The sequence below is a fragment of the Nematostella vectensis genome, chromosome 3 (genome assembly GCF_932526225.1).
Source record: "Nematostella vectensis chromosome 3, jaNemVect1.1, whole genome shotgun sequence".
NCBI classification, from domain to species: Eukaryota; Metazoa; Cnidaria; class Anthozoa; order Actiniaria; family Edwardsiidae; genus Nematostella; species Nematostella vectensis.
In genome coordinates this window covers 13,252,564-13,265,415 of record NC_064036.1, presented here as the reverse complement: position 1 = coordinate 13,265,415, position 12,852 = coordinate 13,252,564, and the positions used below count along the sequence as shown (strand labels likewise).

At 41.7% G+C, this 12,852-nt stretch overlaps 1 protein-coding gene across 3 annotated transcripts; it reads right to left on the bottom strand.

Moving 5' to 3' along the window:
- Positions 1 to 1,399: 1,399 nt before the first annotated feature.
- On the bottom strand, positions 1,400 to 12,750 carry LOC5518667 (guanylate-binding protein 6). 3 transcript variants are annotated; one of them, XM_048725318.1, is made up of 10 exons: positions 12,602 to 12,750; positions 10,719 to 10,947; positions 9,982 to 10,229; positions 9,126 to 9,294; positions 8,552 to 8,813; positions 7,688 to 7,983; positions 4,897 to 5,151; positions 3,715 to 3,837; positions 3,137 to 3,184; positions 1,400 to 2,950 (listed from the first exon to the last, which is right to left on the bottom strand). In XM_048725318.1, exons 2-10 carry the CDS (start codon positions 10,941 to 10,943, stop codon positions 2,648 to 2,650), a joined length of 1,929 nt encoding a protein of 642 aa, XP_048581275.1. In that variant the 5' UTR covers positions 10,944 to 10,947; positions 12,602 to 12,750; the 3' UTR covers positions 1,400 to 2,647. The 3 variants fall into 3 exon arrangements, with proteins under 3 accessions (XP_048581275.1, XP_048581276.1, XP_048581277.1); XM_048725319.1 differs by having other exon boundaries at positions 12,487 to 12,644; XM_048725320.1 differs by lacking the exons at positions 10,719 to 10,947; positions 12,602 to 12,750 and adding an exon at positions 10,567 to 10,572.
- Positions 12,751 to 12,852: the final 102 nt, after the last annotated feature.

The following is a 12,852-nucleotide window of genomic DNA, read 5'->3' as shown; positions in this document are numbered from 1 at the left end:
TAGGCGGTTATGTTCGGCATGCTCAGAAACAATGCGGTACTTTGCGATAAGAAAAAACACTCAAAACGATGTATAATAGATATATATAGTATAATAGTCAACGGCTTTTACACTTTGTCAGAAAGAATGAATATATCAGAGGATTGTACAAAGGTAAAGACTACAAACCTTAGAAATGGCACGATACCTCATGACTGAACGCCGGTTAGACATCGACAGGTTTGGGCGGTGGGCACGTATGCACATTTGGTCGCAGGACGATAAACAAAAGTAACACAAAGTCCTGAATGTAAGAGAAGCCGAAAGGTTATTCGAGTAAGTCATGAAGATATTATGTTTGTTAAGACCATCCTAATAAAGCAACTGATGATTCTATCTAAATATTGAAAAACATATCAACACTACTTTGAAAAGAAAGAAAAACGTAAGAGTGCAAATGGACACAAGGTCTTTAAAACAATATGACGCAAGCCCTTTTTTTAAACTATATTTATTTAGTAACTTCCTAAAATGTCGAGAAAAAATGAAGGTGATATGATAGAGAATGAAGGTTGCTGTATACTTTTCCAGCCTCTTGTTTTTGTAACATATTCGACGGCAGGCGGTAAAATTTCACAAAGCAACGGAAAAAAACAATTCACAAATACCTTTAAAGCCGCAGCCTTTAATTCATAGTGTTTCAATAAAAGTAGAAGTCAGAAACAAAATGACCCACGATATGTTAGTGCGGTGAATTCAAGCCCCACCCCCCCCCCCTCCCTCCCTCCCCAGAAAAAAAGACACACAAATGGCTGCCCTCACACCAGAGAACGACGAAGAAAAAATATTTCAACAAAAATAAGCCCTTTTTGACAAAGAAACTTTCGCGCTAATTAGTTAGCGCTGAACAAGTGATTCTGTTGTTGCTGTTATTTTGCCGATAAAAGCCTGAGCGCGATTTTTTCCCCCAAAAGGTCACGTGCAAGTCACATGTCACCCTTTGATAATTACCCTTCAACAGAAGTGTGTATTATGAAAGATCAGCAGGGGCGGATACAGGGGGGGAGGGGTGGATTGGGTGGATATCCACCCCCCTTTTTGAGCAAAAAAAGTTGAAAAATCACTTTGTTTGAAGAAACTACGGAGAAGGTACTATCCATGTGCCATCGCCTGCTTGAGTTTGCTGCGACAAATTCAATTCAGCTTGAAGTATTGTTAGATCTCTGAAGTATTGTTAGATCTCTGTCTATCCGGCCATTATCCACTCCCAATTTTGAAATCCTGGATCCGCCCCTGATCAGTAATGTTGTGCGACTCGCCCACGTGTTGGTGTGTTGTGGATACTGCCGTTAGCTGTGTTTTCTCTTCTGTGTGGCGCCTTGTTCCCTGAAAAGGACACTACACTTCTCGTGTACAACGGTTTGCATCTTCTATCTTCTTTATTACATACAAGAAAAAAAACCGAGGCATCTATAGTTACATTATATGGGCAGGAAGGACAATCTGCTACGCGATATCGTTTAATCGTCATTATGTGACGTAGTCCTTCTTTCTCAACCTCGATACCCCAAAGGTAAGGACCTACGTATGCTGTGCATTCTCCGGTAAGCACTAGTAGGCCACCCACATTCTCGTCATCAGAGCCCGCGATCTTTTTGGGCAGCTGCCACTGGGCTGCTTTAATCATTCACATGGTTCACTATAACAATGGTTAGGGTCAGAGGGTAAGGGTTAGGGTGATAAAAGACACTATAGTGAACCTTATATGCATGAGCTGGCTCATAGGGTCGCGGGCTCTAGGAATGAGATTGTAGGTAATCATCACATGTCAATATCACGTACTCGACTTTTACTGAATAATCCACGCTTGCTTTCATTGCCATAATAAAATATCCATCCACGCATGAGGCTACAACATGGTTTCCCCATGTTCAATGGTTTATATTGATAATGTAACACTGCTTTTCTTCATAAGCTTTTAACAAATCGATCTCAAACTTTAAGAACGTCCCATACGACTTAAAGGAGCAGCGTCATGGTACTGCGAATGTCTGGAGTCGGTGTCTATTGTAGGGATTTAATTGACTACAAACAGTTGATCTTTAAGCTGTCAATGCCTTGTTAAAATAATATGTAATATTTTATGGAAAAATATGTTTATTGACAGTTTGTGGTCATTTCCTTTGAATTTTTAAAAGTATCCTACATGCACCAAAGGCTCATAAGTCAATAATAGAATTTGAATGAAATTCATTGTGTGCGGGCCGGAGAGCTATTGCAAATCTCTTACCATGACACCTCCCCTTTAAGGACATTCCTTGTCATTATTAACAAAGGTTAAATTATATACGGAATAAGATAAACATGGATGTATCAACTCTGGAACGACACCAGGCAATATCTAGAAGTCTAGCAATGTATGCAGGAGCGTAGCCAGGAGGGTGGCCAAGGGGGCCCTGCCCTGCCCTTCCCATCCCCCCCCCCGTTTTTTAGCAGCCAAAAATACAGTAAATGTATGAGACATCTAAAATACAGCGAAAAATGCCTTGGAAGTTCCTTTAGGGCCCTCTCCTGTTAAAACATCCTGCCTACGCCGTGGTATGTCTTATCAGCTTAGCTGGAGGTGGACGCAGGGGACTAAGCCTTGCGCTACTTTATGCCCAGCATTTCACAAGATAATGCAAGAGCCACCTTTTGGTGGGGGTGGCGTTGGTCTGTTTGCAATCTCCACCATCCTCTCCATAATTCTACTCATCTCCTCGTCTCTCTTGCCCATCATTTCCCTCATGGATTCCATCACGTTCTCCAGGTTTCTGTTTTGTTGGGTGATGACCTCCCTCTCGCGCCGTAGCTCTTCTTGGTTCGCCTCCATCATGTTCACCATCTGTTCTCGCTGGTTTCGCATGTTCTCTTCGAACTGTTCTTGCAAGCGCATCTTGTCCTCTTCCTGTTTCTCTATCATCAGAGCGAACTGCAACAAAATTATAAATCAAAACTCGAGTCGATGGGTTGCATCATATTTTTCTTGTATACCATTTTTACCTAGATATGGTGCTCCACTCACTCCATAATGCAAGTGGGCATGCATCCTGTAACCGCGAATAAATTGATCATGTCCTCTGTATTCAACAATTTAATATCAAACTTATCAACAAACCTCTCTTTCTTTCACCCTTTTTTCATCTTCCAATCTGTTCTTCTCCTCCTAGGAACAGCAACATAGCAAGTTAAGGAATCAAATAGGAGTCGAATTGTGACTGCATCAATTATCTATGAATTGATAAAAATTAAGATTAGTAATTGCTCCCGACGTAAAGTAGCAATGGCATTTGCCGCTGTGTAGGTTTATGAATCTAATTGATGTTTATAACAACGACGGAGGTAATTAAGATAGAGAAGGACATTGCCTTTATTAGCTGTGTCGCGTCTCTGGGTTTTTTTTTTTTTGCTTGTTCGTTTGTTTATTTTATCTATCACGTCCCCCTCACACCACCTTCACTTTCTGACTTTGCTTCTCCATATCAGCTTTTTTTGCCATTTCCTGGGTCCACCCAATCCCACATACTCCACCCAACATACCCCCACTCTCTGCCTGAGCTCCTCCATGGCCGCTTTCTCTGCCTGTTCCTGGGTAACCCCTAGCCCCACCCCACATACCTCCAGCCTTTGCCTGTGATCCTCCATGGCCGCCTTTTCTGCCTGTTCCTGGGTAACCCCTAGCCCCACCCCACATACCTCCAGCCTCTGCCTGTGATCCTCCATGGCCGCCTTTTCTGCCTGTTCCTGGGTCAGCCTCTCGTCGTAGTCCTTCAGCGCCTGCAGCTGCTCCATGTGCTGTTCCATCTCCTTTTGGAGGTGCTATGATGATGATGATAGTTAACATGATGATGATGATGATAATAATTAGCATGATGATGATGATGATGATAGTTAACATGATGATGATGATAGTTAACATGATAATGATGATGATGATAGTTAACATGATGATGATGATGATGGTAATAATTAGCATGATGATGATGATGATAATAATTAGCATGATGATGATGATGATGATAGTTAACATGATGATGATGATGATAATAATTAGCATGATGATGATGATGATGATGATGATAATTAGCATGATGATGATGATGATGATGATAGTTAACATGATGATGATGATGATAATAATTAGCATGATGATGATGATGATGATGATAATAATTAGCATGATGATGATGATGATGATAGTTAACATGATGATGATGATGATGATAATAATTAGCATGATGATGATGATGATGATGATAATAATTAGCATGATGATGATGATGATGATAGTTAACATGATGATGATGATGATGATAATAATTAGCATGATGATGATGATGATGATGATAATAGTTAACATGATGATGATGATGATGATAATTAGCATGATGATGATGATGATGATAGTTAACATGATGATGATGATAGTTAACATGATGATGATGATGATAATAATTAGCATGATGATGATGATGATGATATTTAGCACGATCATGCTGCTAATGATGTTAGTGGTGATTGTTGTTTAGTGGTCAATGTTATTCGGGTTGTGTTGAGAAAGCCACATTGACAGTGCATGATAATTATAATGATAATTAAGAGGTTATAATGATAACGACGATGGCAACAACGATGATTAAAGATGATTGTTTTAATGGGGGTGTTGTTTGTGATGGTTTGTGGTTGTGAGTGTTGATGGTGACAGTTGTGTCTGTGATGATGGTGGCTATGTTATGACAGGAGAATATATTCTCCTGATAACGATAATGATTATGAGGATTGTGATGGTGTTGGCGAGGATCATGGTGTTGATGATAAGGATAAGGGGCAAGCTTGGTGGTGCTTCAGCTGATGATAATTATATTACCATAAACTCACCGGGTGGTAAGCGAAGAATACCGACGCACAGACATCTTTTGCGCCACGCGCACGAGTTCGGTATTCCTGCTCAATGGCGGAAAAAGCGGCAATGATCTCTGCAAATTTTAACTGGTGTCCCTGTGGACCCCTCAGACGAGCCAGCACTGGGTCGAGCTTGCTCTCTTTCAGTTCAACGACCAGGTGCTGGCAGAGCTTCTCTGTCAGATGCTTATTCTCCTCCAGAAACCCCGCCATGACGTCATTAGCTTGTTCCTAGAACAAGGCACAAAGACAAATGATGGCATTAGCTTGTTCCTAGAACAAGGCACAAAGACAGATGACGGCATTAGCTTGTTCCTAGAACAAGGCACAAAGACAAATGATGGCATTAGCTTGTTCCCAGCAAAAAAGGCCAAAGAGCAATGACAGTGTATTAGCTTGTACCCAGAAAAAGGACCAAAGAGCAATGACTGTATTAGCTTGTTCCCAGCAAAAAAGGCCAAAGAGCAATGACAGTGTATTAGCTTGTACCCAGAAAAAGGACCAAAGAGCAATGACTGTATTAGCTTGTTCCCAGAATGGAAAGGCCAAAGAGCAATGACTGTATTAGCTTGTTCCCAGAAATAGGGACAAAGAGCAATGACTGTATTAGCTTGTTCCCAGAATGGAAAGGCCAAAGAGCAATGACTTATTAGCTTGTTTCCAGAATGGAAAGGCCAAAGAGCAATGACAGTGTATTAGCTTGTACCCAGAAAAAGGACCAAAGAGCAATGACTGTATTAGCTTGTTCCCAGAATGGAAAGGCCAAAGAGCAATGACTTATTAGCTTGTTTCCAGAATGGAAAGGCCAAAGAGCAATGACTTATTAGCTTGTTCCCAGAATGAAAGGCTAAAGAGCAATGACTATATTAGCTTGTTCCCAGAAAAAGGACCAAAGAGCAATGACTGTGTTAGCTTATTCCAAGAAAAAGGACCAAAGAGCAATGACTGTATTAGCTTGTTCCCAGAAATAGGGACAAAGAGCAATGACTGTATTAGCTTGTTCCCAGAATGGAAAGGCCAAAGAGCAATGACTTATTAGCTTGTTTCCAGAATGGAAAGGCCAAAGAGCAATGACTTATTAGCTTGTTCCCAGAATGAAAGGCTAAAGAGCAATGACTATATTAGCTTGTTCCCAGAAAAAGGACCAAAGAGCAATGACTGTGTTAGCTTATTCCAAGAAAAAGGACCAAAGAGCAATGACTGTATTAGCTTGTTCCCAGAAATAGGGACAAAGAGCAATGACTGTATTAGCTTGTTCCCAGAAAAAGGACCAAGGAGCAATGACTGTATTGGCTTGTTACCAGAAATAGGGACAAAGAGCAATGACTGTATTGGCTTGTTTCCAGAAAAAGGGACAAAAGAGCAATGACTGTATTAGCTTGTTCCCAGAAATAGGGACAAAGAGCAATGACTGTATTAGCCTGTTCCGAGAATGGAAAGGCCAAAGAGCAATGACTTATTAGCTTGTTCCCAGAAATAGGGACAAAGAGCAATGACTGTATTAGCTTGTTCCCAGAAAAAGGATCAAAGAGCAATAACTGTATTAGCTTATTCCAAGAAAAAAAGGACAAAGAGCAATGACTGTATTAGCTTGTTCCTAAAAAAAGGGACAAAAAAGCAATAACTGTATTAGCTTGTTCCCAGAAATAGGGACAAAGAGCAATGACTGTATTAGCTTGTTCCCAGAAATAGGGACAAAGAGCAATGACTGTATTAGCTTGTTCCCAGAAAAAAGGACCAAAGAGCAATGACTGTATTAGCTTATTCCAAGAAAAAGGACCAAAGAGCAATGACTGTATTAGCTTGTTCCCAGAAAAAGGACCAAAGAGCAATGACTGTATTGGCTTGTTACCAGAAAAAGGATCAAAGAGCAATAACTGTATTAGCTTATTCCAAGAAAAAAAGGACAAAGAGCAATGACTGTATTAGCTTGTTCCCAGAAATAGGGACAACTAGCAATGACTGTATTAGCTTGTTTCCAGAATGGAAAAGCCAAAGAGCAATGACTGTATTGGCTTGTTCCTAAAAAAGGGACAAATAGCAATGACTGTATTAGCTTGTTACCAGAAATAGGGACAAAGAGCAATGACTGTATTAGCTTGTTCCCAGAAATAGGGACAAAGAGCAATGACTGTATTAGCTTGTTCCCAGAAATAGGGACAAATAGCAATAACTGTATTAGCTTATTTCAAGAAAAAAAGGACAAAGAGCAATGACTGTATTAGCTTGTTCCCAGAAATAGGGACAAAGAGCAATGACTGTATTAGCCTGTTCCCAGAAAGAAAGGCTAAAGAGCAATGAATGACTATATTAGCTTGTTCCCAGAAAAGGGATAAAAAAAGCAATGATTGTATGAGCTTATTCCAAGAAAAAGGGACAAAGTGCAATGACTGTATTAGCTGTTCATTGGAAATAGAGCCATGACAAAATTAGCTTGTTCGTGAAAAGGCATAAAAGCAATGAATCTTTAGCCAAATCCTTAAGCCTTAAAAGGAAGCTTAATTCATAGGTGGTCTGATAGGATAGGTGGTCACGATTAGATATCGTTTTTCAAACTCTTTCCAACGGACATTGGTATTATATTGGTATTATTATTCTCACCAGTTAATATATATTTCCGTGCCATCGTCTACACGTTTTAGTAGACTTAAAACAAAATATTAGGAAACACGCCGCGCATTTTCAGTATTTTATGTTGTTTAGACACAGATAGCTCAAGCACTCAAATAGAGAGCCTAGGCTGCCTGTGGTCTAGCTCGGTATGTACCGTCAGCTGATTCAAGAAATTCTCCACGCTGTGCGCGGACAGACCATACGTCTCTGTCCGGAACATGGTCAGGCTGTCGTCGAGTGCGTCTAAGTGGGCCTGCCTGATGACGTCATTGTCACATGGCAGCTTGCCTTCCATACGGGACGTCATTTCCTTCTTGTATAGGCGCTTTGCCGCTTCCATGACTTCTGTGCATTTCGTCTGGATGAACGTGTCCCACGCACTCTGTACGTTTGGTACTGTGCCAGGTGTGTTCAACGACTCCGTGTACAGTTGAACAAGGGCTGAGAGAGCTAAGAGAATCATAAACAAAGAATGAGAAAATTTCTCATAAAAGTGTTCAAATGTCCAATTCAATTTTTGTTTCCGCTTCGAATAGTGAAGGGAGGGGTAGGGGAGAGGCAAACAGGCCAATCCCGAAGTCACTTGGTTGAAACCACCGCCCGATGAGGGGTTGAATTAACTGCCCGAAGTAGAGCTGAATTGACTGTCGGACATCGTGTTAAATTGATTTCCCGAAATGGATTTACATTGACTGCCCGAAATGGGGTTGAATTTGACTGCCCGAAGTCGAGTTGAATTGCGACGGCCAAAATTCGGGTTGAATTGACTGCCGACATAGGACTGAGTGCCCGAAGAAGGACTGAATTGACTGCCGACTGGTCGGGTTGATAATAAACACTGTCCACGAAACTGATTATCACTCCAAAAATGCAACCCTAATAACAAGGGCAGATTTGCCGAGGAATCCAAACTTCTCGTGAACTTCGGTAACAATAAACCGACAGCCATCACATGGAAAATTTTTAACCAATCCCACTTCACCAATCAAGCCACATCAAAACGACATTTTGTACCAACCTTCCCCTGAGACGAGCTCTCCCTCGTTGAAAGAGGTCTTTGCCACAAGACGAGGATGCAAAATATTTTTAAATTGCTCAACACCCTCTAGAAATCTTGGACTGAGCTTGTCCTGAACTGCTTCCTCGTTTATTCGCTGGATGATGTCTGGGTCGTCGGATGGGGGAGGGAGCTTGAACGCGTCAAATCCAGGAAAGAACTTGAGAATACTCTCTGCTGCCTTTTGTGCTTTTGCGGGACCTCTCTCCTCTGCGTTGAGTACCTAGCATGCAAATAAAGAAGCACACTGTAAAGAAGGGGACAGAACCGCGATGGCAATCTATGTGTCCACTGCGGCTTAACTTCGAGGAGAAAGCTATTAGATAAAGAGGCAGGGGTGTAGGTGACGGTTGGCGCGCACATTCCACCACACCTAACACTCTCTAGACTGCAAAATAGCAGTCTTTTCTTACTAAGGTACCGCCAAATCTTAGAGTCTTTACATACAGATGCATGTCTACGCAGCCACTACACCCTCCTAAGCTAGTCCTTGCTACGCGAGCGTGAAAAGAGAGTAATCTTTTTTAACCAAGACCTTTTTAATAAAATAGTCTCTGATGGTTGAGCAGCCCGTGGGAAGCTTGAGTACCACGTCCCTAAGAAGCCAGATGAAGAAGGGGAAGGTCTTGTGCAGAAGCGCCGCGTCCTCGGCGATGGTGTGACCTGTGCGAAGCTGGACGCGTTGAGAAAGCTTGACTATGTAGCTAAATACAGCTCAGAAATATTCACTTTTACTTATAACGACATGGTAGAATTCATCCTCGGGGACCCGGGCGTCGCGGAGATCGGACACACAGGGAGCGCGGCGCGAGAAAGAAACAGGCTGACCTGTTTCTTTCTCACGCCGCGCTCCCTGTGTGCCCGATCTCCGCGACGCCCTGGGTCCCCGAGGATGGGTAGAATTATTAAACGCCCCCTCTCCCCTATAAGTACTTTATCCTACTTGCATGACGATGATAATTTGTTTTTTGTTTCTAATATGTATAAAAACTTTCTTCGTTTTGCAAAATATGGCTTGCCCTATTGTTTGATACTTTGTAAAATTGAGCCGTTTTGTTGTAGAATGGGTTGAACTTTACAAGGATTCTAGCGGATTTAGTTCGATCGCTCCTGAAATGAATACCTCATTTCCTCAGTAGCTCCCTTCACCTTCCTCAACACCTTGCTACGACCCAGCCTTACTCTCTTCCGTATTACCTGGACTGCTATAAATGTTAACAGGGCGGTAGCAGGGGGTGGAGCAGTGGGGGCACGTGTCTCCCAATATTTTCGAAATAATAAAGAAATGAGCAGTGGGGGCGCGGCTGTACCCCCCAAATATTTTCTTATTGTTTCTGTATCGTGCCCCTCCTTAATTATTCGAGGCCTGCTACGGCTATGGTTAAGGATACTCAAGGTCTTCTAAATCAGTACGGGTGGGAACGCCTGCCGAGTTATAGATCATGACCGAGCTGAGCAGTACGGAGAGGGTAAAGACGCTGTGGTCATCGGACTTTTGGGCTCCAGTTGCATTGATTCCTTCAGAGTCAAGTAGGACCACCGTCACCTCCCTTCCATTAGCGTCTTTGAATTTCTGGTCCACCACGTACAACCAGATCCCCATAGTCTCAGGATCCATCAGATGACCGAGAGGAAAAATCTAGACAGACATCGGCATATGGTTATTCTAATTACTGTCCATTTAATGTCCATTTTAAAATTCTAGGGATGAATTTGTATCTGGATTGAGCCAGGGTAACTTGCGAAAAAAATTCTCCCCTCCCCTTTGATAGACCTAAGATTACCTCTCCTAGGTTGAAATGTGAATAATATAGGAACCCCCCTCCCCTTCCCAACCTCCCATGATGAAAAGAATATTTAGGTTTATCTAAGGTTTAACGCACTGCTAATAATGTAGGCACTCGCCCCCCAAATAAAACAGATAGATCTTCGATTACCCTTGCAAAGTTGAACGTCTTGCTGATAATGCAGATTACCTCTCCGAGATTGAACGCCTTGTTGATAATTTAGGCGCCCCCTCTATCCCCTTCCCCATGATAGATATAAGATTACCTCTCCGAGGTTGAACGCCTTGCTGATAATGTAGGCACCCCCTCTATCCCCTTCCCCATGATAGATATAAGATTACCTCTCCGAGGTTAAACGCCTTGCTGATAATGTAGGACTTGCCCTTCCTACAAGGCCCAGCAATAGACACCACACATACGGGACCCTTGATATCTCTGAGGAGCTTAAGTGCTCTTGGGATGACGACCAGTGATTTCCGCTCCTCTCCAAGCTTGGTGTACTGGCCTGTGGCTTCATTCCACGAGAAGTTGTCAGGTAAAATGAGCGGAACTGCTGTCTTCACCATTGTCCTGTGTTATAACAGGATCGTCAGAATTTGGGCTGAGTGTTACAGGCTTAACATGTTCTTGAGAGCGTAATGGTTTTATTCTAGTAACTAAACCACGTCCCCAGAAATATCCGGCGGTTTTTGAAAACGGAGATTTTGCCCCCCTGAGCCTCCACACGTATCAAGCATTTTCCATATCATTTGAATACCATTTTTTTTTTATTGCGGGGAAAAAAGAAACCTTTTTCCAAATACTCCTGATACTTTGGGTTTCTAAACGAATTTAAAAAAAAAAAGAAAGAAACAGAATGGTTACCCTGGGGTACCAGAGGCTCTAGCTTCACTCGTTTACTTGTCACGCCGGTTTTGGTTACGGGGAGCGTGACAGGCGTGACCGGCGTGACAAGCAAGAGCCTCCAGTACAGATTGATAGGCGGAACGGCTGGAATGCTAAAAAGCATTTTTCACGTGCTATCACTTGCCTATGAAATTCTCGAAATAATTCAAGACGTGTCTCAGACGCTTTGAGAAAAAATCTACCACGTTTTTACAAATGCATTGAACGGTACATTTTTTTCAGGGCGATAATATCCTGGAAATCCTCTACACTACAGTCTCAAGTAAAATAGCGTGAGCTAATTTTAATGGAAATTTCATTCTTAGTATTAAATTTTACATTTAGCTTGCAATAAGCCAGTTCAGAGTTTAAGAAATTCCGTGAGGGACTGGGCTCTTAGGGCCAAAAGAGCGATTTCACAAGAGATTTTGTATTGCGGTCTTGGAGAAAAATCCTTTATACAAAACAGCTTTAAAAGATATAGTGAAATCATGCATTGTCACACGTGAGGACTTTATTGTACTTCGTATGGGAGGCAATTTTGGATGAATTAGGCGCAAAAGGTATTTCTACAGAGCGATTTTCTGAGTACCCTGAGTCATTCCTTCACTTAAATAATGTAAAAGCTTATCGGCGAACTCCAAATCGGAGTTCAAAGTGCATCGGTAGAAGTGCCGTTTCAATTTTCATGCCGTAAATTCAATTCAATATTGTTCTTAGTTGTTTAGCAAAAATATTACTGGTGGACGGTGGATGGTGGACGAAAATCATTTTGTTTTTATCTGAACCAAAGTTAATTGTTGTTGCGTGTTTTCATCGGTGGTTTGCGAGATTCCAGGATTACCGTCAATCTATCCTTAAAAATATTTATGTGTCCGTATTCATAACAAAACGCGGTTGAAAGGTAAAACAATAAGTGTGCAACACATAAATGTGGTTAGTTTTCCCATATCTTTTAAAACTGCTTTGTAGGAAGGATTTTTCTCCAAGACCGCCATACAAACTCTTCTGCAAAATCGCCCAGTCCGATTCGATCGATTCAACCCAGTCTCCCCGCGTCTTTACTCTGAGTCTGGCTTATAGCTAAATCAAAAAAAAAATATAAAGTTTGAAGGGAATCCAGAGATCAAATAAAAGAATTATTATTTTAAAAAAATCAGTCCATCTGTTCGAAGCCGCATTTTACCCTCTCCGCATTTACGAAGCTTCGGCGAAAAAACATACCATACGCTGAGTCAAGCGCGTTCGTAGAAAATCCGCTTTCAGTGATTTGAATAAATCTTTTTCTGTGTAAACCACACTTTCGAATGTAACACTGTCGTACTAGTTCACACTGTACCTTATAAAGCCAAGCCTAGTGTGAAAGACTTTCTTCCTTAGCCCAGTGCGTTGTAGCTATGATATTATTCGATCTTGCATTAGGACTTTACCATCTATGCTAACCTCGGGATCCCCCTCCATCTCGCTGATGATTGGTGGAAACTTTGATATATGTCATCTAAAAAACGGAAGAAGGTTAGCTGATTACTAAAAATAGAGTAGAGCAAAAGTTCAAGGGAATTTCCCCGATTCGAAAAAAAAAATACCTTT